Here is a 27,250-nt window from a genome sequence, read left to right on the forward strand (position 1 = left end):
TTCAAAAAATACTGAAGAAACAATTAGCAGAGGGAGAGCGGTATGCAGGCGAGGATCATGGAGTCTATGGCCACAGGCTGGAGGAGGCAGCGGCAGCCTTTGCAGGAGGAAGACGACAGCCCTCAAGCCGACGTACTGAGGAGGAAGCCGTCGTCCAGCTCCCTCAACGCACTCCGCATGTCCCTGAGGAAGAGACTGCCTCTCAAGCAGGTGGACTTTAACGTGGAGCACACTCCAACCTGGGAGAGCCTGGAGCTCGGCAAGAAGCCCACTGCTATTAAAGCCCTGGGGCGGACGGCGAGGAACACATGGGGTAACGTCTCCCAGGTAAACCGCTTGCCGCATCGCACCTTCCCATCGTGGCGGGTTTAATGAAGCTGCTAATATTTAATACAAATTACGTTCAATAGGAACGGGCATCAGAGAAAAGTTAGAGTAGTCGCCCATAATTGGGGTAGCTGGGATTTTGCAGGTTCAGGATGTTAATTATAATGCAAAATGTGATGAGCTGCGTCTAGAGTTAAATCGTTTGCAAAATGCTATCAGCTAGTATTAAACTAGCGAGACCATTAAATCGAAAACAAATCCAGCCATAAAACATGAGAAGCGTACACGTACAAAAAAGAAATACAGTGAATCCATTTAAAACAATCCTTAACTGTTACTTAAAGAGTAGATACGAGATGTTCGGTACATAAATGTTTAGTAGTTCACGATGTCAAGGAACTCCATAACGTTCTTGTCTTCGGTCAACCTCGTTCTTTGACAATAGCATCGCGTCCCGCTGACGGGCGCCGGAAATAACCCCAACTATATCTCTCCCTCTTAGAGTTACCCACCATCTGGAAAGTAGCAGGGAAGGGGAAGGGGAAGGGGAAGGGTTTTGGGTTTTTGCCTTTTGCCTTGCGCTAGACGATCCAGCCCATTTCCCCTCCCCGTGGACTCAACTATAACAGTTTTCTCAATGTGTACGGTGGGTTGAATTTAAATAAGCTGATGTGGCATGCCCCAGGGTCCTGGCGCGGTCCCGCAAGCGACGGTGTTTGGTTACATGTGGTATTATTACTGGCAGCTTTCACTCGGGTAACTGCACTTCTGATTTGGTACTGGTTTATTACTGTCATATTTAGAGAGATACGGCAAAAAGCGTCCGCTTGCGCGGCCTCCGGCCTGATTATTCCGTACAGGAAAACGCCCAGTGTAGTCTTACATTCAGAGCAAGTGCAACGCAAGTCGATATAGTGACGAGGTAGTTTGAGAAATCGAGTCCATCCAAGAGTCTAGTTACTTGTCCTTGAGCCGGTGTGTTATCAACCTTTTGTGCCTACAGCGCAGTGGTAGCGGTAGAAGAGAGACTGACGGTGGGGGGTGGGGGGGTCACTGATTATGTAGGCTGCACAACTGGGTGCAGGGTCAGTGGCGGATTGAGCTGCGTTCCCAACTCAGAGCAACACACACGAAATGCTGGAAGAACTCAGCAGGTCGGGCAGCATCTGTGGAGGGAAATGAACAGTCGGGCGATTCGGGCTGAGAAGGTTCAGGACTGGAAGGAGGCGGAAGCGGGAATAAAAAGGGGGGGAGGGAGTACAAGCTAGAAGGTGGTAGCTGAAACCAGGCGAGGGGGGGGGGTTGGAGAGGGGGTGTGTAGCTAAAAAGCTGAGAGGTGATAGGTGGAAAAGGAGGAGGAATCTGATAGAGGAGGGTGGACCATGGGAGAAAGGGGGTGAGGGGCACCAGAGGGAAGATTCCTCACTTTTGTGAGGATCCCAAGCAAGAAAAACAATGAGGGAAGGCGAATAGGTAGTAGCGATGTGACCATGGAGACAACAGACGGCAGACGCTGGAATCTGGAGCAACACTGTATGGGTTGAGCAACATCAGTGGGAGAGAGATGGAAAAAATGTTTTGGGACAAAAGCCTGCACAGATGCTACTCAATCTGCTGAGTTCCATCAGCAGATTGTGTTGTAATAAATAATCAATTGATGCTTCTGGTGAAACTGTAAATGAGCAAAGCAAAAAAAAAAATTGCTTTACCCGTTTACAAAGCAGTCTTGGCCACTAAGTGATTGTAGTGTTTGTATTACTCAAAATTGATCAGTGTCCTTTCCTGTACACAGATTGATTTGTTACTCTGGATCCAATGCAGCACAAAGAACACAATAACAATAATTTAAAAAGGCAGAAATATAAATACATGTAGCTTGTATACATTGATTGTATATCCATAAAGTGAAGTTAGGTTGTACAGTACATGAGGTGGCTGATGAGAAATAATAAAAGTAGTGCTGGAGTTGGTGGATGAAGGAGTTGGTCGACCTTGCTGCTTGAAAAGTAAGTGTTTTTGAGTCTAATGGTCCTGTTGTGGATGCAACACAGCTTTCTCCCTAATGGGACTGAACAAACTATCTGAGCAGGGTGAAATTCTTCACATACCTGCCCTTTTCCAATTCCTTTCTGTATACATGCTTGATGGCATGGCAGATAGGCTGTTGGCAGTGGTGCATTGGGCAGTTTTGATTGTTGTAGAGCCTTCCTGTCTGCCACAGTGCAGTTTCTGTATCAAGCAGTGATGCAGCTTGATGGGATGCTCTCTACTGCACTTCTATAGAAGGATGTGAATGTAGATGTGCAAAAGTCCAGATCTCTTCAGCATTCTCAGAAAGTAGAGGCATTGGTGAACTTTCTTGATTGTGTAAGTTGTGTTCTGGGGCCATGAGGGTTTGTGCAAGATGTGCACTCCCAGGAGTTTGAAACGGTTTGCAGTTTTCCACTGCTGAGTCACCAATAAGTGTGAGTAATGCAAGTTGTCCTGAAGTTGATAATGTCTACAAGACAAAGGAGATGGTTAAGGGAGAGGTTATTTGCCTGGTACCAGGTCTTGAACTCTTCCACCACCTCTGTAGGCTATCTTATTGATGGCATGACAGTGGTGGGACTCGATGTGATTGTTCAGGTGTTTAGCTGTGCAGTCACGTGTGAGCAGTGTACAGCAATGGGCTCCGTGCACAGCCCTGGGTCACCTATGATGAGAGGAGGGAGTGGTTGTGCATCCTGACTGCCTGAGGTCTGTTGGTTGGGAAGTCCAACACCCAGTTGCATGGTGGTGTATTTAGACTGAGGAGTAGGAGTTTGCACACCGAGGTTTGTAGAGCAATAGTGTTGAATGCTGAACTGAAACCCTGAAACAGCATTCTGACACAAGTGTCCTTGTTTTCTAGGTTTTACCAGCTTGGACAGGTTTCAAAAGCGAATTCAAAGTCAATTTGTTATCAAATCCTGCATTTTACTATAAACTAGCTTGAGATTCATTTTCTCGAAGGTGTTTTCAGGGAAAAAGAAATGCAACAGAATTTTACAAAACTATACATGAAGACAGGATGACAAACACCAATGTGCAAAAAGACAAACTTAAAAAAAATAGTACTGAGGATATTTGTTGGAGAAAGTACTTGAAAGTGAGTTTGTAGATCGTAGAATCAGTTCATTGTAGTGGTGAATGAAGTTTACACACCAGTTCGTGAGCCTGATGGTTGTAGGGAAATAACTGTTCTTGAACCTAGCAATGTGGGACCCAGGGCTTCTGTACCTCCTGCCTGATGGTAGTAGCAAGGAGAGGGCATGTTCTGGACGATGGGAGTGTTTAGATGCTGCTTTCTTGTAGCAGAGTTCCATACGAGTTTACGCAATGGTGAGGAGGGCTTTGTCAGTGATGGACTGGGCTGTATCTACAATTTTCTGTAGCCTTTTCTGTTTCTCGCATTGGTACTTCCATACCAGGCCATGGTGCAACTAGTTGTGCTTCCCATTGCGTCTGTTGGAGTCTGTCAAATTTCTTGGTTACATGCTGAATAGCTGCAGGTTTCTAAGAAAGCAGAAGTGCTGACATGCCTTCTTTGTGATGGCACTTGTGTGCTGGTCCCAGGAATTTGAAGCGACTGATCCTTTCCATATCCATTCCTCTAATGAGGACTGGTCATGGACTTTTGTCTTTCTCCTGTAGTCAATAATCAGTTCTTTGGTTTTGCTGACGTTAAGTGAGAGGTTGTTTTGCTACTCAACCAGCCTTTCAATCTCCTTGCATGCTGATCCCTCACCACCTTTGATTTGGTCAACATCAGTGGTGTCATCAGCATTGGAGATGTACTTAGCCACGTGATCATATGTATAAAGTGAGCAAAGCAGGGGACTAAGCCCTCTGGTTAACCTGTACTGATGGTGATGATGGAGGAGATGTTGCCGATTAGTACCAACTGGAGTCTGACACTGAAGATCTATTTGCAAAAGGAGATATTGAGGCCTAGGTCTCAGAGCTTATTGATAGACTTGAAAGCTGAGCTGTAGTCAGTGAAGAGCATCCTGATATATGCATCTTCATTGTCTAGGCATTGTAGAGCTGAGTGGAGAGCCAATGAAATGAAATTGGTTCTTGACCTGTACTGTCTATAAGCTAATTAGAGCAGATCCAGAAAATTAAGAGGAACTCAAGTGTCTCAGCTTTCTGCACATGATCATCTGTTCCAATTCAATCTCATTTAAATTAGTAATCCTGTCTTTTGGAGGATACACTTTCCACACGGTCAACTTCAAAGATTTATTTCTAAGTGCAGAGTGCCTTGTGAAATAAATCTCAAGGTGTCATTTCCAGTCGTCTGGGAATGTGGTCGGTTCCGTAGATGCTATCGCTGGTTTCATTTGTTAACGCTACATTTGTCAACACTTCCACTCTTCTGGCACGTCTTTTCATAAAGTGGCATTTCTTTTTTTTTGCTTTGTTCAATGGATTCTAGTACTGTTAAAGGCTCACCTGGAATAGTGTTGTTGATAATCTTATCAAAACTAACATTTTAAAAGCTACAGCTGTCAGATGCATTAAAGGTGTCTGTGACCATGTGCTCCTTTTACAACTTGGGGTTTTAATTGTCCTTTTGGGGTAAATAAAAATAAATCTACAGCAAAAAAAAACTGTAGAAACACAGCAGTCCAGACAGCATCTGTGGAGGAAACTAGCCCATAGCTCGGGTGCCTAACTTTTGCACAGTTCGTGTTGTGTGCAGTGTCATATGACATGGGTGATCATGGTCTATATATCTATCTGCTGAGTTCCTACAGCACTTATTGTGTTTTTACTCCGGATTCCGGCATCTGCGTTCTCTTGTATCTCCAATAAATCTACAATACTTATTACCACCTTAAATATAGCCTAAACCAAGAATCAACAATGAGATCGTTGTGAAATGGGTTGGACACTGTTAGAGAATTCTCAGTTTCATAGGATGGGGAGCATGCCTTCATTAGTTAACATTCTCCCCTTCAAGTCAGATTAGTACTACAGTGGGCAACGCGCTGGTGAGGTTCGGGAAATGTTAATATTCTGCATCGCACCCATGAGCAGCCCAGTGAAGGAGCAAATGCAGCTGTTTCCTCACAGTTCCAGTGGCCTGGTTTCAATCCCAACCTCCAGTGACGTCGGTGTGAAACTTGCATGCTGTCCCTAAGGTTGCATGGGCTTCTCCCAATAACTTCAAGCATTTAGCCCATAAAACATAGGAGTAGAATTAGGCCATTTGGCCCATTGAGTCTGCTCTTCCAGTCAATAATGGCTGATGCTTTTTTCCCCTCCTTGGCCTTCTCCCCGTAACCTTTGATGCTGTGTCCAATCAAGAACCTATCAAGCTCTGCCTTAAACACACCCAATGACCTGGCCTCCACAGCTGCCTGTGGTAATAAGTTCCACAAATTTATCACCCTCTGGCTAAAGAAATTTCTCCACGTCTGTTTTAAATGGACGCCCCTCTATCCCGAGGCTCTGCCCTCCTGTCCTAGACTCCCCCACCATGGGAAACGTCCTTTCCATATTTCCTGTCTCGGCCTTTCAACATTAGAAGTTTCAATGAGATCCCCACCCCACCCCACCCCCGTCCTAAATTCCAGCAGGTGCAGGCCCAGAGCTATCAAACGTTCCTCATATGATAACCCTTTCATTCCTGGAATCACCCTCGTAAGCCTCTGAATCCTCTCCAATGCCAGCACATCTTTTCTTTGATGGGGAGCCCAAGACTATTCACAATACTCGAGATGAGACCTCATCAGTGCCTTATAAAGCCTCAGCATCACATCCCTGCTCTTGTATTCTATACCTCTGAAATAGAAACATAGAAAACCTACAGCGCAATACAGGCCCTTCAGCCCACAATGCTGTGCCGAACATGTGCTTGCTTTAGAAATTATCTCTGGTTACACATAGCCAAAGTCTGATGCTATCATTAGACTTGCTGGTTTGTAGTCTGAATGGCCATTTAAGATTGTCCTAATACAGGTGCAAGGTGGAATCCAAGAGAGTTGATGGGGTATGTGGACAGTAAAATTGTTTTTTTTTTGCATTGCTGTGTAACTCCAGCACTACAAACATCATCGGGGAGCTTTACTGTGAATCTTAGCCAAAATCTTGCCCTTTGTCAACTTTGCTATCTGTGTCAGAATGTGTTGTGCAAAACAAAAATTCCTGCATAATGTTGACTACATGTGAAGATCTTTTGGGTTGTAGAATATTAAAGATTTTCAAGATTAGCTTTGTTTGTCATATGTACAGTGCAACATTGAAACATGGTGAGATGTGTTTTCCAACAAATCTAATCGATGAAAATCATGCTGGGGGCAGCCCGCGAGTGTCTCCGTGCATTTCCACAACTTGGCAATCCTAACCGTACATCTTCGGTATGTGGAAGGGAACTGGAGTACTTGGAGGAAACCCCTGTGGTTACGTGGAGAATGCACAACCTCCTTGTTTAGGAATATTATGATGGGTGCACAACAAATGCGAGTTCTGTCCTCTTCCATTCCAAATTGAGGCATCGTTGAGTATCAGGAGGCATTGCGGGGGGGAGAAATAAAATGAAATGAGTGTGCATTTGTGTCATTATATTAAAGCCTGATTTATACTTCTGCGTTAACTCGATGCCGTAACCTACGCAAGTGGCCTACGTGCGTTGTGAGCATTTATACTTGTGTGTTGGTATGTCTGCATTGCTTTGCAATTTGCGCATGCGCACACACCTGACCGTGCAAGGCTTCATGGTCATGGTGGTCTTTCTCGGGGTAAATAAGAAGCGAGCGTCCTTTTTCGTAAAAGCGAGATGTGTCCTCCATAATTTTGGAGGTTTGTAAAGCTTTATGGAAAGCAATGCAGCCTGAGTTCCTTCCCTGCCATTCAGTCACCCAAGGGGAAGCTATTGCAGCGTAGGAGGAAATGCGATGCTACCAAGCGGACCAATCACAGCTTTTGCAGTCTGCGTTGCCGCGACGCGTAGTTACATTTTGGGAGAGGTGCGCGTCGCAGCAACGCAGGCACTCGTGTAGGGTTCCGCGTCGGGTTTGCGGCGATGCATTGACGCAGAAGTATAAATCAGGCTTAAGTGTTGGTACATTTGATGCTGCAATGCAACCGAGGATGCACTGGGACAACAGTGTTGTAACCTAGGGTCATCAGGTCTTTCAACATCACATTCTTGCCCAGGCGACCCAGCCAGGGTTGATCAGGCCCTGGGTTGTGTCCCAGCAGCACTGGTCCATGACTTGCACCTCTTGATCCAGAGTCATTTAGAGGCTCCCTCAGCAGCCTCTGACAGTCCTGATGGCTCTTTTCTTTGTAGGCTCCATAATGCCAAGGGGCGAGTAGGTTCAGCACAGCAAAGCCTTCTATAGGCTCACATCATGCCCTCCACTGCATTATGGCACTGCTCTACCAATCTGACGTGCTATTGAAAAGAGCTATCAATGAGCAGTGTGATTAAGATTTCCTATAATGGTCAGGCAAAAAACCATAGAATTGATTTGTCGCCTACTTGATGGATAAGCTGTGCTTTAATGGAAGCATCGTGAATCACTTTTCTTAAAGTCCTGAATTAAGATGGTGCTGTTTTAAGTTTTGAAAATAAACAGTTTTAGCAATTGCTGGGTTTCTTGAACTGGAAGCTGTAAATTATCGCCAGTAGTTTATTAAACTTTCCTCCGCCTGGAATGGGATGGCTCTCTAGATGAGGTGCAGGAACTGGCGGGTTAGAATTCATTTGGGAGTCGGATGTAAACAAAAGGCTGACAATTTAGCAGCTGTTAGTGTCAACTAAGTTGGTGGAGCAGAATGGCTTTGAAAGGTTAGGAGAATGGAGTTGATGCTTGAGGTGGCTGCTAACCAGTTTCATTCTGATTTGGCTGGAATGTGCAATTTATCAACTGTCTCTGTCCATTTCAGTCTGCTCCTATATTTATCACATTGGAGTCTTGTGTTATAGGAATGTAAAGTCTGAAACACTGCTTTTTTTTTACAAACATTTTACAAACAAATACTCACATTTAAGGCAGGAAAAAAATGTAATTTGGGAAACTAGTTAAGCCATGTCAGTATCGAGTACTAATTCAAGGGTTAGGTGTACCAGTAACACTGCACACCTATGGGTTAGAAACATTTCAGAATTCAACCAAGGATAAAACAGATCTTGATAAGGAAAGGATAAATGGAAAACAGAATTATAATGAGCACAGCTGATTGGCAGAGCTCATTTGAATGTCCAGAAAGGAAAAGCTTTAGCAAAATTTAACTTTCAGATTCTATTGGACAAGGAATTGGTGAAATAAAACAATAACAAAGATATTGAACAAATATTTTGGCTATCTAGACCAGCCATTCTCAGCGGGAGCCATATTGGCCCCCTTGGGGGCCCTGGTGCATTTAAAGGGGGCCACTGACCGAAAACTGTGAGAAGGGGAGCCCCAAGGGTTTATGGGGGCCCTGGTAAGTGAACCAATGAAATACCCAAGCAGCAACCTTCATTGGAGTCGATAGTTTCCTTCCTATTTATAATGTCTTTCCAACACACCGTTTTAATTTGGCGCACCTGGTAAATTCATTGTGCTCCTCCCACACAGCCTCACTTCAGAGGCAGTCACGAATCAGACTGCACCGGGTCAACGTATTCAATCAAGGCTTCTTGCATCCATTATCGCCATACTTCATTCTCCGAAGATCAGTGTGTCTTGCTAGGTCTTTTTTAGCCTAGTAACTTTAAAGTATATGTGTTTGGATATATTATACGTTAAGGTAGGTTGTGAAAAGTGTTTATTACTGTATATGAAGTCACGGGGGGGGGGGGGAATCCCTGGCTCCGGGTGACATCCCTGTTAGAAAGGGGAGCCCTGGAACCTGAGAAGAGCTCCTAAGGGGGCCATGGCCAAAAAACGGTTGAGAATTACTAATCCAGACTAAAGACACAGCAAACCTTCCAGAAGTGGTGGGTATGAGTTCAGGGTGAATGATGAAGTCAGATATTAATATTGGTTGTCTTTTTTTTTAAAAAAAATAATGACTTGGTGGAATTAATGGGACCAAAAAGTGATAAATAATCACAGACGTAACAAGTTTCATAATGTTTTGAAGGAGTTAACGGTAGAGATAATGGATATGCTGTTTTCCATCTTCCCAAATACCATGGATTGTGGAACAACCCTCACGGAATGTTGAACATATTTAATAAAGGAGGAAGAGATGAAATGGAACACCAGAGAGTTTATTATCCATGGTGGTATATGCTATAATCGACAAAGGAAATGACGACAGGATATTTTGTTAATAGTCATAGGATTAGGCAAACCAACATGGATTTACAAAAACTGCTTGCTCCTTCAACTTGTTTTTTTTTTAATTTCAGGATTGTACTGTAAGGAGCATGAGGACTGATGGATTTTGCTTTCACAGTTTGTTAATGAATCAATTTAATGTCAAGTCTAGTGAAATATAAATTATTGATATCAAAAAGATTTTAAGGAAGCATCAAATATGATTAGAAGGAAAGCATCACTATCACTGTTGAACTTGTTACTTGACTCAAGTTCTGTTGCCAATTCTTTTTATATATTAAAAGGAAAATCCATTGAATATTTTGCATTCAGAAGCTTCCTGTTGCATTTACCGTGGGATGCCCACATACCTTGTGGATTTTGTTGTTTAGATCCAGATTGCCCTGTTGCCAGTTTTCGTTTTGTAAACATTTGATACTAAATGATCATACCTAATTGTAGACAGCCGCTCTCTAACCCCCTTCAGACATTGGAAATAATTGTCCAAAACTCCAGGAATCATGAACAATTCAATGGAAGAATCTCCATCATTTAACCTCCTTATATGTACCTTTTGCCATCCAGACTTGTGTCCGTACTTGGGTCATTTCAAGCTAACTTGGGTCATGGTGGTGAGGTCATTTCCCCCCTTCACAAACACAGCCAATGCTTTCAATGTGGTGTCAGTTCTACAAAATGGTGCGTAGCCAGCTGGTGGCGTAGTGATATCGGCACCAGACTTTGAGGCAAACGGTCCTGAGCTCAGATCCAGCAGGCTCCTTGCTAGATTGAGCAAAAAAAATGCTGCTCAGTGTGCCACATGGTGTGAAAAGAAACAACAACAAAATGGAGCATAGGAAAAGGAAATAAATGGCAGTAAATATCAATCCCTTCAAACCTATACTAGAGAGTACTAAAGGGGTGAAGTACTGATAGTCTCAATGGCTATAATGCTGAGATGGTTAACAGAATCACGGGTGAAGTTTGTTAGCTTTAGGACAGTCCTTTTATATTTTGTGCTAAAACTATTCATATTTCTGCTAGTTTTTGATGTTGCGCACTGACTATTATGACTTTTACAGAAACTCCAGAAGAGACGGCAGAGTCGCAGTGAGTTCCTGGTGGTCACTCCTTCAAAGACCGAAACTCCTCGAACACCTGGGAGTGGTTCAAAGAAAAGAACACCACGCAGGACCCCTCGCAGCACGGAAGGGAGGCTCCGCGGGACCCCACCCAGCGGGAGACGCACTCCTGGCAGTTCGAAGGCCAGCTGGAGGGATGTTGGCCCTCCAGGCCAACTAGGCAAGGATGGGCTCCCTTTGAGAAGGTCGATTAGATCTGCTGCATTGAAGAGTCCCTATGGCACACCGAGGGCCATTAGCAAGCAAAGGTACAACCAAACAATCTAGCTTAAATGGAGCAGCTAGACGTGTGTGTGTGAAATGCATCAAAAGTGGGTGTTGAGGACATCTTGATGAAATATTTTGAATGAAAGGAAGTTGGGGCCCCCCCAAAAAAAATTGACATTTTATGCGGGATGAATTTGTGCTGTAAATATTGAAGCAATAAAAAGCCTCGCTGTGTTGGCGGGGCTTGAGTTACAAGGAAAGATTAATTAGGCTGTGCCTTTTCCCTGAAGTGAAGGAGTCTGAGAGGTAACATGACAGAGCTATATAAAATTGTGAGGCATAGTCAAGATGGGCATCCAAAGCAGGAGGATATGGACTAAAGTTGAGGGGGAGAATGTTTGAAGGGGATTTGTGAGGTAATTATTTTCACATAGTAATTAAGGGTGGAGGGGGTAATGTTCTAGAAGGACATCCCAGTGAAGTTGGTGGAAGCAGGATGAGTAACAGGGGCATCTAGACAGGTATTTGAGCAGGACACAGAACCACAAACTATTGCCTCTGGTAATGTTGCCAGCAGCACTCAGTAGGTGAAGAGCTGGAACGAGAAGGATCATTATAAAACAGTTTAACTTGAGAGAAATAGCACAAAACTGGGAGCACTGATCAGGACAGAAAGTGTCTGTGGACAAAGAAACAGGGTTAACAGTTTTGTCATTGACTTTCCATCAGTTCCTATTTCTTGGTATTTGCAGTTCTGGCGAAAGATCAGCATTGTCACCTGTGCATTGATACACAGTGAAATGCCAAAGCAAATCAGCAAGGATTGTGCTGGACAGCCTGCAGTGTCAGCACACTTTGGAATTTGAGAGGAAATTGGAGCACCCAGAGGAAACCCACATGGTTACGGGGAGAACATACAAACTCCTTGCAGGCGGTGACACTCTAATGGTGTTATGCTAGCTGCTACACTGTGTACCACAGCAGTGTTGTCAACCTGGAATGTTGCTCCTGTATCTTTTCTCCACAGATGCTGCCTGATCGCTAGAGGTCTTGCACAAAGTTACTTTTATTCCAGATCTGCAGAAGTTTTCCCAGAAGTTTTTGTTGCATGTTATCTGCTGGACATTTCCTTTTGTCACAGTAGTCACCTTGGTCCATTTAGTTAAACTGTTGCTGATCTGGGTAGCTTGCCATCACAGATCTGTGATCACACTGATCACACACAGTTTCTGTTTTAAATAGTAGCATTTATTTCATAATAATGTTCAACCAAACACAGTAGGAAGGAGGAAAAGATAGATTGCATCCTGTTGTTTTATCGTGTACAATTTGATTGTGTTATCTATTGTTCTGCTCTTAGTGCCTGATTTGGGCAATGCTGGACCAACCCAGCATCTACAAACAGGAAAAAGATAGTGACATTGTTAAATTAATCTTAAATCGTGTAAAGAACAAATATCCATATCCTGAGTGAGAAAATCATATCTGTGTTTATAATGCACTCCGGTTCCTGTTGTGCATGCTGGCCCCATGTATTATTGCTGGACAATGTGCTCTTCAGAGAAAGAGTCCAATACAGTTTGAGTGAGCATTCTGTATATCTGTCTAACCTGAACTCTGTAATCTCATTGGCGAAGCCCAGGACCAGAAATGTGAGGTTTTCTGACATGCCCATCATTATCTGCCCCCTAAACCCCCAGCCCTCTTTATCAGGTATCTAAAGAGGAGTGCAAGACCTTTGGGCACCTAGAAATTAAGGATGCACTAGGATTAATTGGTTCACTGATCAACATTTGCAATTGGTACCGTTTCTGTTTTAAATAGTAGTATTTATTTCGTAATAGTGTTCAACCAAGCACAGTAGGAAGGACAAAAATATAGATTGCATCCTGTTTGGCTTTTAAAATAGATTTATCAGTGTCTGAATTTCCTAACGCATTGGAATAGGCATTCCTCTTCAGGGCCGTGGCTCCATCTCCCACATTCCTGCTAGGAGATCAGATCACTGACTGAATTCCAGGAAGTCCACTGGAGGACTCCTTCATCCTGCATTCGATAGATTGCTTAAAAATTGTTGCTCACGGAGAATGAAGTTTCCTGAAGAAATGAATCTTTTGAAGGTCATCAGTAGATTAACAAAACAGCTGCCTTTTAGTTGACTTTCTTTCTTGATGCATCTTAACATGATAAAAGTATGAAGTTTTTAATCCACATAAAATCTGTATGCATTATCTGTTAACAGACAGTTTGACCGAGATCTAGAAACTGTGTCCTTTGGAATTGGCCAGTTAAAACGTCTGTCCCAGGTTTTTGATGAAGCCATTACCAAGGAAGAAAGGTACTGCATAGTTAATATAAATATTTCTCAAATTATCTCTTCCCCACCCCCCCAACAATTTATGTTTTTATATATTAATTTTATGAATTTGTACAGCTTTAAGACAATGGTGCTGACACAACTGCCCCATCACTCAACAGCAGAGTGAAAAGATGAGGGTTTAGCTTGAGAATATAAAGTGGCATTTTTAAAAATGAAAAGTAACTTTAAAACTGATGATCGGAGAAAATAAGATTAAGAAATTAAAGACTATCTATAATGGATCTCACTCTTAACCCTCCATCTAAAATGGATAACTTGTGCCAATGCCTGTGTAGTGGTCGTGGTTTGTTGGTTATCTTCAGGCATACAGTGCTTAACTAATTCATTGGGTTGAAAAAATCTGTAAACAGGAGACTCCACTTGTGCTCACCCTCCTGGTTGTTAATGGATAATTTTAACGTTACTCTGGCTCCACTAAAGATCCCACAGATTTGAGGGTGGTTAAAAGAGAATATAAAAGACACTAGTTTAATTTACCCCTGATTCATTGATTGTTTGTAGCATTCCTTTAATACTGTGCACTTCAGCTTTCCATCCCCAGCTCCTCATTACCACAGCCTGATGACATAAGAATCCCTCATTCTTAAGATAAAATTCCCCTTAAATGACATCTAAAGCTCTGAGACTATCTTTGTAACTATAGTTATTTACTGTTGTTATTTTTAAATCTTCATGAAATTAATGGGAGGTTACTACAAGTTAATTTTAAAAGAAAATGCTTCACTTCTGCTTGTATGATTATCATAGCGATGATGGCCCTTGTTATTGGCCCACCTTAAAGCATTGTACTTCATCTATCCTGGCATCTTGGAGGGGTCATCTAGTCAGTGTGGGTGAAGAAAGAAACAGGAAGGGAGCAGTCACTCTATTTCCTCCTCCCAAAAAAAAGATATTGAGCTGCAGATGGAAGCAGATTTTGGAAAGATGAAAAAAAATAACAGGGTTGTTGTCATGGGTGACTTTAGTTTTGCTAATATTGAGTTGCAACTCCTTGATGCAAAAGAATTAGATGGGGTGGAATTTGTTAGCTGTGTTCAGGAAGGATGCTCAACATAATGTGTAGACTAGGCAATGGAATTAGTCAGGTGACAGCTTTTGATGGGTGAACATTTTGGAAAGAGTACCCACAATTCCCTGACCATGGACATGAATAGAAGCAGACAGTATGGGAAAGAATTTAATTTGGGAAGCAGAATTTTGATGCTATTAGGCAGGTACTTGGACCTTAAATTGGGAATGGATATACTCAGGGAAATGCACAATGGAAGTGTGGGGTTCTTGGTAGGAAGCACTTATATGCGGTTCTTAATTGTCTGCCCCATTTGAGTCAGGCTTAATGCGAGATGTGGAACATAGAGAGAAAACAGGGAATTATAGACCGGTTAGCCTGACATCGGTGGTGGGAAAGATGCTGGAGTCAATTATAAAAGATGAAATTACAACACATCTGGATAGTAAATAACAGGATTGGTCTGAGTCAGCATGGATTTATGAAGGGGAAATCGTGCTTGACTAATCTTCTGGAATTTTTTGAGGATGCAACTATGAAAATTGACAAGGGAGAGCCAGTGGATGTAGTGTACCTGGACTTTCAGAAAGCCTTTGATAAAGTCCCACATAGGAGATTAGTGGGCAAAATTAGGGCACATGGTATTGGGGGCAGAGTACTGACATGGATTGAAAATTGGCTGGCTGACAGAAAACAAAGAGTAGCGATTAACGGGTCCCTTTCGGAATGGCAGGCGGCGACCAGTGGGGTACCGCAGGGTTCAGTGCTGGAACCGCAGCTGTTTACAATATTTATTAATGATTTAGATAAGGGAATTAAAAGTAACATTAGCAAATTTGCCGATGACACAAAGCTGGGTGGCAGTGTGAAATGTAAAGAGGATGTTATGAGAATGCAGGGTGACTTGGACAGGCTGGGTGAGTGGGCAGATGCATGGCGGATGCAGTTTAATGTGGATAAATGTGAGGTTATCCACTTTGGTGGTAAGAACGGGAAGGCAGATTATTATCTAAATGGAGTCAAGTTAGGAAAAGGGGAAGCACAACGAGATCTAGTTGTTCTTGTACATCAGTCACTGAAAGCAAGCATGCAAGTACAGCAGGCAGTGAAGAAAGCTAATGGCATGCTGGCCTTCATAACAAAGGGAATTGAGTATAAGAGCAAAGAGGTCCTTCTGCATCTGTACAGGGCCCTGGTGAGACCACACCTGGAGTACTGTGTGCAGTTTTGATCTCCAAATTGAGGAAGGACTTTCTTGCTATTGAGGGAGTGCAGCGTAGGTTCACAAGGTTAATTCCCGGGATGGCGGGACTGTCATATGTCGAAAGATTGGAGCGATTGGGCTTGTATACTCTGGAATTTAGAAGGCTGAGAGTGGATCTTATTGAAACATATAAGATTATTAAGGGATTGGACACGCTGGAGGCAGGAAGCATGTTCCAGCTGATGGATGAGTCCAGAACCAGAGGCCATAGTTTAAGAATTAGGGGTCAGCCATTTAGAACAGAGTTGAGGAAAAACTTTTTCACCCAAAGAGTGGTGGATATATGGAATGCTCTGCCCCAGAAGGCTGTGGAGGCCAAGTCTCTGGACGCTTTCAAAAAAGAGGTGGATAGAGCTCTTAAAGATAGCAGAATCAAAGGTTATGGGGATAAGGCAGGAAGTGGATACTGATTGTGGATGATCAGCCATGATCACAGTGAATGGCGGTGCTGGCTCGAAGGGCTGAATGGCCTACTCCTGCACCTATTGTCTATCTAGTCAAGAGGAAGAAGGAAGCATACTTAAGCTTTAGGAAGCGAGGATCAGACAGGGTGCTTGAGTGTTAAGTTAGTAAGGATGGAGCTTGAGAATGGACTAATAAGCTAAAGGGGACATGAAAAGGCCTTGGTGGGTTGAATTAAGGAAAATCCCAAGGTGTTCTACATGTGTGTGAAGAACAGGAGGGTGTCTAGACTGAGGGTAGGTCCAGTCAGAGATAAAAGAAGAAATGTCTGGAATCAGAGGTAGGGGCAAAGCTTAACGAATACTCTTTCTGGGTTCACCATTAAGAGACCTTGATGAAAGAGTTGAGAGTAAAACGGGCTGGTATACTGGAACATCTTGAGGTTAAGAAAGAGGATGTGCTGTAACCTTTGAAAAATATTAGGATAGATATACCCTGGGGCTGGATAGGGTACCTTGCAGGTTACTGCAAGAGGTGAGGGAAGAGATTGCTGCATATTTGGCAACCATCCTGTGTCCCATTGGCCACAGAAATAGTGCCAGAGGACTGGAGGGTGGCAAATGTTATTCTTTGGTTCAAGGAAAATAATAGGAATAGCCTTGGGAATTATAGACCAGTGAGTGTTATGGAGGTGGTGGGCAAACTATTAGAGAGGGTTCAAAGAGACAGGATTTGAGTATTAGGAGAAGCATAGTCTGACTATGGATAGTCAGCATGGCTTTGTGAGGGCAGCTCGTTCCTCATGAGCCTGATTAAATTCTTTGGGGAAATAGCAAAACATACTGAAGGTAGAGCAGGTGATGTGAATATGGATTTTAGTGAAGTAGTTGACATGGTTCCCAATTGTTGGCTCATTCAGAAGGTCAGCACGTATGGTATCCATGGAAATTTGACTGCATAGACGCAGAATTGGCTTGCCCATAGAAGGCAGAAGCTGGTGGTAGATGGAACATATTCTGGCTGGAGATCAATGATTAGTGTTGTTTCACAAGGGTCTGTTCTGAGACCCTTATTCATTGTGATTTTTATAAATAACTTGGATGTAGAAGGGTGGGTTAGTAAGTTTGCAGATGATACAGAGGTTGAAGTGGATAGTGAAGAAGGTTGTCACGGGTCACAATGGGACATTGATAGGATGTAGGATGCAGTGCTGGGTTGGGGAGTGGCAGATGGAGTTGAACCCAGAAAACTCTGAAGTGATTTAGTTTGCAAAGTCGAACTTGAAGGCAGAATACAGAGTTAATGGTAGGATTCTTAAAAGTGTGGAGGAACAAAGGTTCTTGATATCCACATCCACCGATCCTTCAAAGTTGACATGCAAGTTGATAGGGTGGTTATGAAGGCGTATGATGTATTGGCCTTCATTAGTTGACGGATTGAGTTCAGGTGTCATGAGGTAATGTTGCAGCTCTATAAAGCTCTCAGTTAGACTACACTTGGAGTATTGTTTAGCCTGGTTGCCTCCTTTATAAGGAGGATGTGGAAGCTTTAAAGGGTGCGGAGGAGATTTGCTAGGATGTTGCCTGGACTAGAGAACATGTCTTGTGAGGATTGGTTCATTGAACTAAGGCTTTTCTCTGGAATGAAGAAGAATGAGAGGTGTACAAGAGAAGAGGCATAGAGAGTGGATAGCCAGAGACTTTTTCCCCAGGCATAACTTGTAGGTACTTGGAGGAAAGTACAGGAGCATGGCAGTGAAAGGGTTCTTTTGTTGTTTTTACACAGGATGTTAGATGCATGGAATGCGCTGCCAGGGTGGAGATGGCGGCAAATATATTAGGGACATTTAAGAGTCTCCTAGATAGGCACACAGATGAAGGAAAAATGGAGGACTACGTGGGAGGGGAGGATTAAATTTTTGGAGTGGGTTAAAGGGTCAACATCTCATTGTTGGCCAAATGGCCTGAGCTGTTCTATCTTATTGCTTGCTATCAATCCAGTTTTGGTGTTTAAAAAATTGCTAAGTTTTTTTTTGCTTAAAAATAACTTCTCAAAAGTATGAGTCAGTCCTGAAAGCCCCTATGAGGCCCCATGCCTTGGCTAGGTTTGCCATATAACGGAAGCTGAATTTCCTGTCTCTTGTCTGCACTGATTAAGCAAGATGAGAACACTCAATAAAAGGCAATCTGTTCTCCGAGCAGTGCCTTGGATTCAATTTAAACAAAAAAAAATCTGCATGGAGGAATTGTTTTCTTGTTTAGTTATCCTCGTTGGATGAACTAATGAGTTGAGAGGGAAGGATGTGTCAGGGAGATGAAGGAGAAACACTGCAAATGAGCAACGTGAGAGGGGGATATTCCTTTAATCTTCTGATTGTGCAATATCAATTTTTGTAAAATTAATTAAAAATCCTAATCTCTATTTCAATCAATAACATTTGGCAGTAGTTATTCATATGTTGAAAAAGAAAAGTGAAGCAAGTGGGAATATTTAAAGCATCCAATAAATGGGGAGTGCAAGGAAAGAGTGGTTCTTTACAAATGGCAAAAACTGAGCTTTTTTTGGGTGGGGAGAAAATCCACTTTTGTACGTTAAGTATGATGTCAAATTCACCTTTGTGATAGCAACTATATTAGTGCTTGAGTTGACTATTGACATCAGAGTATTAAGGATGTACTGCATGGAGACAAATTCAATGGTCAAAAGTTTTATTCAAGAGGATTCTGAAGTAGGAAAAGGAATACTTCTATAAAGCTGGGAGAATAACTACCATAGCTTGCCAGAAAACTGGAGCTACACAAGAGCCCATGTACAAAGGAACACCAAGCATACACAGGGCTGTCTTGGTGTAAGGATTGAGTCAAATCAAAGGTTTCAAAGGTGCATTTAATGTCAGAAATGTATACAATATACATGATGAAATTCTTTTTCTTTATAACAGGAGTGCCCCAAAGAATGACAGTTAAATGTTAGAACCCCAAAGCTGTTCCTCCCCCCCTCCCCCCAAGTGTAAGCAGCAGCAAAGTGACGATCCCCCTTCCCCCACCAGTAAAAAAAAAGCATCGGCGCCTCTCACCGAACACTCAAGCGTGCAGCAAAGCATCTAGAAAAACACAGACTTGCAGTCCCCTCAGAAGACTACTCATTCACCCGGTAATTCGACATACCACAGGCTCTTTCCCTAATAAGGGAAAAAGAGGTGTCCCATTTCACAGCAAGGAGGAGAGACATAACAAAGAACTCGCTGATTTACGAGGTTATAGGTCTGTTGCGTCGCTTTTTCCAAGCTCTGCCCAAAGAACTTGGGTCGCTGGGCACACGGCCAGCTTGCTGCTTTCGATTTTCTATCTCACATGACACGTCGATTTGCTGCGGAAGCACTGACCTCAAGTCTGCCCGCCTCCAGAGCCACAAAATCCCAAAACCCCAAAGGCGTGCTAGTCTTCTAGGCCGCATCCTTGGTATGCCAAATAGTGGCCATTCGTGAGACCCTGAGAGCCCACAAGGAACCAAAGTCAGTGCGTAAATCCAGTGTGGGATTTTGATCCAAGGAGGAGAATTTTGAATAACAAATTGCTGGCTTGTGAGCTTGTGTAGTGTGGTGAGTCCAATGATGTGGGTGAATGAGATGGCACGAATTAAGGTATGGGCAGTAGAATTTTGAAAATTTGTGAAGTCTTGGATAATAGCAGGTATCATTCAGTTGATAAAATAGCAAACCAATTGAAGGAGAAACAGATGGATGAGGTAATACTGAATATATGAAGGTACTAACTTTCATTAGCTGAGCTGTAAAATACCAAACGGGGAGATTATGGTCCAAATTTATGGAAATATTGTTTAGGCCACAGGTGTATAGAATTGTGTGTCGCTCTGGTCCCCACGCTGTAGAAAATGTGATTGCTCTGGAAAGGTGCTCAGGAGATTCAAAAGGATGTTGTCTGGGGTGGAATGTTTCAGTTGTGAGGAGAGGCTGCGTTTGTTTTCCATGGAGTAGAGTTGGGGGGCAGGAGGGGGTCAAACGTTATAAAAGATGGACAATGTAAGAAATTTTCACCAGAAACTTGTTGAAAACTGGAGGGCAAAGGTTTAGGGTTGGGGTTTTTAGTTCTAGAAGGAACCTATTGTTTTTCAATGCAAGTTGTGGCTGGAATCTGGAATACATTGCTGACTAGCTGGTATCTCTCAACATTAAAGTAGAATACATGTGTTAGAGCATAGAACAAGTACTGGTAAATGAGACAATGCATGGTCATGTGGACATAGAGAGCCTGTTTGTGCTGTATGATTCCCCATCTTTTGTTAGCCAGTTCACTTAATAACCAGAGCAGCTGCCGGAAGCCCACCTGGCCACAGAGTGAAAACTCCAGACATGGGCAGCACTGGGGGTTTAGACCGATCCTGGCTCATTGGGACTGTGAGACTCTCACTGCCTGCAACACAAATGTGGTGATGTTAACAGCAAAAACAATCACAGGGGTGTTGATGGGCATGTGTGAGAGACAGCACGGGCTGCAGGAGAATCAGGAGTGAATAGGACTAATGGGCTGCATACCCTCCTCGTGTTTGAAGCTGGTATATACAATCTAATAAAGAAAAATAAGGTGATGTGATTAAAGTCTGTTACAAGCCTGGTGGCCCTTTAGGCCAGTGCTTCTGCCGGTTTCTGTGGCGTGAAGCGACTGAGAGTACGAGACTCCCCTCCCCCCACCGGATAGGACACCAGTCTATTGCGAGGTTAACCCCCAGCATTTTTGCCGGTACCCATTCTCAGCTGGGTAGACTGGAGCATTGTGTGGTTAAGTGCCTTGCTCAAGCTGCCTTGGCCGAGGCTCGAACCCACGACCTTCAGATCGCTAGTCCAACGCCCTAACCACTTGGCTACGCGCCACACTATGTGACTGCATGACTCAAGTTTAATATTAAAAACAGTAAGTTTGAAAAGGAAGCAACACTTTAAATTCAGTTATCTTTGGCTGCTGAGTATGACATTGAGTGATAGTGTTTATTTGGTAGTTAGCATTATCAGGGCACAAACATTGGGAGGGGCAGTGTGATTGGGCAGTGGTGATAAGTGAAAGTAACTGGATGTGGAGCCATTCTGCAGTGAGAGATTTAAACGATGCAGAGTTCAAATTCTTCTGACCCTGGAAGCCTCAGCACAACTATTTAACTGATTTGTAATGAAAATGCACAGTAAAAGTAATTCCCCCATGCACCTTCTGTCTTCATGTTTCTCATTGTCAGTTCTTTTAATTTGGGTTAGAGGGGAATATAAAACAGATAAAATGTTGGCATTTGATTTCCTTTGTTTTGTGATTTCTCACATGCTTATTAAGCATGGGATTGTTACTGGAATCCATCTACATTTGTATTTGCATTTAATTTGCTTATTCAATACCAGTGTTTCTATTTTGCTGTTCACCTTGAATTATATTTGTATATAAATTTGGAATATACATGCTTCAGTGCTTTGGACAGGAATTAACTTTCCCTTTTACGTTGAGAGGAATAGTTTATTTCTATTAGGTAATTAAAGCATTCCAAAAAGACAAGGAATTTGCAACCAATCCAGAAGATAACAGGTGGTGTCATGCAATTTAGTTTTTAAAAACTATCAAATTGCACATGCCTGGAGAAAATAACAATTAGAAAAGTAAATCTCTAGCTGACTATAATGCCATGCAGCAGGGGATCTGAATGTGGAGATTACTTCAAGATGAATGCAAGCGCAAATTGTATTATCTCAAGACTAAAACTCATACTTGGAAGATTTGGTGGTGTACTCCCTGTCTGGATTTAACCGCAATGAAATTTTCAGCAATTACGATGAGGATTGAGCTAATTAACATGTCAGTCAAAGTATTTTGAGTGGGTTGGATTCTGTTGCCAGCCAGCTGACATCTTTGTTATGAAGATGAGTCTTTCATTTAACCTAGAAATCATCAGTCAGTCGACTTCATCTTGGTGCTCCCATAACCCCTTCTCAACTCAATTGATTAACTTGCACTAATGACAAAAGGCTACAGAACCTTCTTGTATGATTAGAGTTTGTTCACCTTCAATCTGAAGTTTGTCTTTTTATTTGATTACCTCATGTTGTAGGATGATGCCAATGACATCACTAAAGAAATAGCACTTTTCCACCCCTTCGTCCTCCCTACCCCACCCCTGCCATTTTCATTTTGATGAATTGTTCTGAAAGTAATAAGGGTAAGCTCTGATCCCTAATTTAGATGTTACGTTGGGGGAGGGGGGGTCCCACTCCATTCTGCCATTTTAATTTGGCTGCCTATTTCTTGTGTGAGATCAATGATGTCCATTTAACTTGCTCTGACACTTGCCCTGTACTGTGCATGCTGAAGTGTAGCAATCTGCCTCCATCTGTAGAACATCACCCACTGAAGAATATGCAGGATGCCAGCTGTTCTCCATTTCCAGAAAGATGGGCAGAGCATGTTATCTATCACGTCAAACTACATTGAATATTCAGTGCAAGGGGTCTGTAAACTGCAAGAGTTTATTCCAACCTGCGTAAGGGAAACCATTTATTCCTTAACTGCAGTGATGGTTTTCATCCAGACTTATTGTGCTGGCAAGTTCCACTTTCTACACCATTTCTCTCCCCCCCCCCCCCCACTCTGTATAAAAGGATTTCTCCTGAATTCTTTGTATTTGGTCACCCCTTCAAATATTTTCCAGAAATATTACTGTGCACAAGAGGTATCTTGTTACCCATAAGTGCCTTTTGATTAAGGCATGCTGTGGAGATGGGCAAATTTTTATTTGCAGTTTTGAGTGCTTGTGATTACCCCACACAGATCTGTAAACTCGTCCTCTCCAAATCCACCATTTCAAGAACCTAAGGAGAATAATCTCATGATTAATATGCATGTGTAAAAGCTGAGAAGGGAAAATCAAATGCTAACAATTGATCTCAATATCAGCTCAACCCTCCATTTCTCTTGCTTACTAATTGGGAGTCCTGGTCTATTATGAGTTCAGGTAAAACTACATGATTGCTGGTCCTTAAGCTGGGGAGTAATGAAATGTGAGCCTATCTATGGCCATTTAAACTGGAATTTCATTTGACATGCCCTCTAGAAACTGGGATCTGACAATTAAGCTGCATTGAATGAACTTCAATGAAAAGAAAGCTTTTTAATGTTGTTTAAAATCTTTTTTCATTGTTTAATTCAATTTTCAAGGCTACATGTTGTTCCATTCTTAAGACACTGATTCTGTAGGATATGTATATGGGGAATGAGCCCCCTTTAGGGGATGCATCATATTTGCCACGGTGAATTCTGATCATGCACTGCTAATTCATTTATCTTCTATTCATCATCAGTGATGTAACACTTTCTCTAATTGATGACTGAAGAAAATGGAAGAGAGGTAATGTTTGAAAATTGGTATCCAATGTTTGCTTATTCAGTTTGGTAATGACTGCAAGACGCTGAAGGCTTTGCCAAAACACACTGCATGGTGGCGATATGAATGGGGTGACCAGGAATAGTTGTAATTTTTTATCTGAATTTCAAGATATCAATGATCGCATCCCATTTTTAATTTTAAAGATCATGTGGTCAATTGAACTTGCTAATTCAGTAATCCACTTGCAGTTTGCTGGTTTTGTGTTTGATTTTAATCCTTTGAACAATTACTGCTTGGACCATCCAAACGCACTTGTGTATGAAAGGAAGCATCCTAATCCTTACTGCTGCTGTTAAGGTACTGAAACCTGGTTCAACCAAATTAATTTCTAAGGAGAAATGTAAAATTGTCTTTCTAATTTCACAATTTTCATTTGAGTGCCTACTCATTCATTTTGTAGGTATCCCAGACAATATTCAGTAATTTTTAAGTTTGTGCGCTTGCAGACCCCAGTGTTAACAACTTAATGTCTCGCAACATATGCTTGTGTTTTAAATGGCAGCTGAACTAATACCTGTCACAAGGCAGGCTGCTAATGGCACATGCTACAGGTTTCAACTTAATCAATGCTTAGAAATGCTCAAATCGTCTCTTGGTCCACGGCATTTCCCCAATAAATGTCTTCTCTCCCTTTCCAGAGCACAAGCAATTGAAAATTACTATCAAGTTATGTCAAAGAACCTGCAGATGTCAAAAGCGCAGGCTAAGAAATTGTTGTCTTCATCTGTCAGAAGAAGAACAGTAAGGCTTTGCTCTACTCTCACCAACTGGGCAGATGAGGCTTTAGCAAGTATAACAGAGCGGAGAAGAGAATTGAACTGAGTGTCAACTGCCTGCGATTGCTTCCATTTTGGATTTCTGCCTCGAAGTTTCCAAGAGGAAAACAAAATGACATAATCCATTCCTTTTCTGCTTCTGTCTCATCGTAAATACAGTATTAGGGTATAGCGGCATAAAATTCCATTTTATAACCATGTTGGCTTTGGTATATAAAAGTACTGACTTGTTCGTATTTTAGCTTATTTCAAAGTTTTTGTTCTTGTCCTCAATGGAACTGGCTATCAAATGTGAATGCAACAGCATGCTGGCTGATAACATAGTGCCAATTTAGTGCTAATCAACAAAGACTAAATTTCTTCCAAAGCGTACAAGTGAAGTTTTGTTGTCTCAGTAATTATTAGTGTTAATCCTGATATGAAGGTTTTCAATGTTCATAATTAATTTTAATATACCCTGAGGCCCTGTTAATATCTTGACATCCTGCAGATTCCTTTTACCAAAGATAGCAAAATGACTTGCAGATAAAACTGAAGTTTATTGTATATCTTGCAGATAACTTCCTCTGTTTCCAATTCTGAGTAATTTGTTTGCTGTCTAGGATCAGAATGGCTCTGGAATAATCAAATGGAATATTAAGTATTGGAATCAACTGAGGTTTCCACACTTAAGTATTCACAAAGGCTTAAACAAATCTTCCAATTCATTATCAGTGCGAGACTCCAGTATTTTCACAATTTTGTCATGTTTTTATTTAATTGGGGAAAATTAACAGCTTTGGAATGTCGCAGAGTATGCTATTCTCTACATGTACAAGTGGCCTGTTTGTGCTGTGGCTTTGTAAGGCTCTCAGCTCCTGCCGTGATACTTAAATTCAACTTTTGCACTTGTGATGGTATTGAATTTGCTGATCACAAAGTTCTAAACTCCAAAGTTCCTGAGCCCTATCGGATATACTGTAGATTGTTACAGGCACCCTCACTAAAGGGAGGTTATACTGTAGCCACTCAGTCTACAAAGGTTAGTTCACTTCCCTGTTCATCCTCCATGGCGTGTTTAGCTGACAATACCCACTATTTGAGTGGTGGGTGCTTCCTCTATGAAGGAGAAACTTCCAGCTAACAAAGTAGTTTAGTTTAAACATAGTTCATTAATTTTTAATGATAAACATTTAAGTTTAGTTTGTGTTAAAACAAATAAAAATCCTCTGAACTTCCAATCTTAAAAAGATTTCCAAAACACAGGTACAATTCCTCTAAGCTGAAAACATGCAAACACATCGTTCATCACAGAACCCGAAGAAATTTATTCCATTTTATCATGTCTTTGCCATGCTTTTTGATATGGCTTAACCATTCCTAATAGCCTGACTGTTCTCTTACATATTTGTACTGTTTTCCTACCACTTTGTTGACTTCACACAAGTGTTATTCTTTCAGATACCTTTCTCACATGGGTGGTCTAAAAGCTTCTGGGGACAAAGTTCCCAAACACCCACAAATGATGCCGCGAAGCTGACTCTGTGCACATCTTCCAACCATCCATAGATGAGCTATTTGATGTGCTAAGTGATGGTATCAATTTAGTCTCAATCTGGAGGCCCTCTGACTACATAGCCTTTTAAAGAAATGGTAGTGGAATAAGTTTTTATATACAAGTTATCAGTATAGCATGTGCTGGGGTAGCCACCTTTCTGCTTGTGATAAGTCTTTTGCCATTGTATACATAACTTGCAAGATGTAGTAAGACAGATTAAGTCAAAAATATAAACCATGATAGTATAATGCCATCATTAGCACTGAAAAGGAAACTTTTTTTTGGTTACTACCAAAACCCTGACCTCCCTTACCATAGTAAAGTCCATCCCTGCAGTTTGTTTTGCTTGTAAATTAGCCAATTAACTACCATAGCAATGTAAGTGGCCTGGAGTATCTCCCAAGATGTGTAGCACCTGTTTTATTGGTTGAGTCTTTAATAATTCATAAATATTCTTCCATGTGAAAGGCAAGTAGTGCAAACACACAGCTAACTTAATTATCAAGAAATATCAATATTAACATCAACATATAAATTGGGACTGGTTCTGTCATATTTACTTGTTTCAGACATAATTCTTGTGCTTTAGCCTCTGCAAATTAAGCTAATTGACTCCCTAAAAGAGGCTCCTGCCTGTAATTGAGTGGATCTTTCTTCCTGGATTTTCAGTGCTAATCCATCACAGTATCATATTTGGGAATGGTTCTCTGAAGGATGTGCTACATTTGGTTGTGGAGATGATGAACCTGCATCTTCCATAACAGGTGAGGATTGTAAGTCTTGTCTCTTAGAAATGTATTCCCACTTTAAAGCGTCATCTGGTAAAAGTGTTTACCATTTCCCATATCTAGTTATGATAGCTCTCCATTCATTTGTTGGTAATTTGCTATCATTTTCTTGAAGGTGCAAACTCTGTATAATTGGTATGTTCCCTTGCAGTGGTCTCAAAGAATACCACAGTAAGCCATCATTACCAGGCAGTAAATTTCTGTTCTACTGGGGTGAAATTGAGGTTTGGTGTATGTGTCCTTATTATAGCAAACGGCTATGGTGGTTTTTGAAGAAACACAAATTTGCAGAACGAAATCTTAAGTCTCTTGATTGGAGATCTTTACTTGCTGGAGTGCATTCATCAATTTCTCTAATGCCTCGATCTTCTGAGGTAAAAGCATTCGTTATTTTCCGTTGTACATCTGTTGTATAATTGTTTTAACAATTGAGCATAGTCAGCCTTGAAAACTCTGGCATAAGAATCAATACGCCTAAGGATGATTGTAAGGCCTTTGGGGTCTTTGGATATCCCATTCAAAATTTTTTCTTTGTCTAGATTCGGGGGTTAAACTATGTCTCTTATTTGGTAATTACCATCCATAGGAAATTTACTTCTGTAATAGAGTTGAGATTTTTAAATGCAAATACAAGATCTGTGTTTTTTTTTAAAAAGACAAGTAAATCCTTACAGCATTAGTTGTATTGACTTTTGCT

The 27,250-nt window shown here is 41.9% G+C and overlaps 1 protein-coding gene across 1 annotated transcript; it reads left to right on the forward strand.

Moving 5' to 3' along the window:
- Positions 1 to 27,208, forward strand: LOC134336933 (protein PIMREG-like). Its single transcript, XM_063031608.1, has 5 exons — positions 1 to 327; positions 10,694 to 11,001; positions 13,203 to 13,298; positions 23,367 to 23,413; positions 24,091 to 27,208. Exons 1-4 carry the CDS (start codon positions 43 to 45, stop codon positions 23,395 to 23,397), a joined length of 720 nt encoding a protein of 239 aa, XP_062887678.1. The 5' UTR covers positions 1 to 42; the 3' UTR covers positions 23,398 to 23,413; positions 24,091 to 27,208.
- Positions 27,209 to 27,250: the final 42 nt, after the last annotated feature.

This window comes from Mobula hypostoma, chromosome 23 (genome assembly GCF_963921235.1).
Source record: "Mobula hypostoma chromosome 23, sMobHyp1.1, whole genome shotgun sequence".
NCBI classification, from domain to species: Eukaryota; Metazoa; Chordata; class Chondrichthyes; order Myliobatiformes; family Myliobatidae; genus Mobula; species Mobula hypostoma.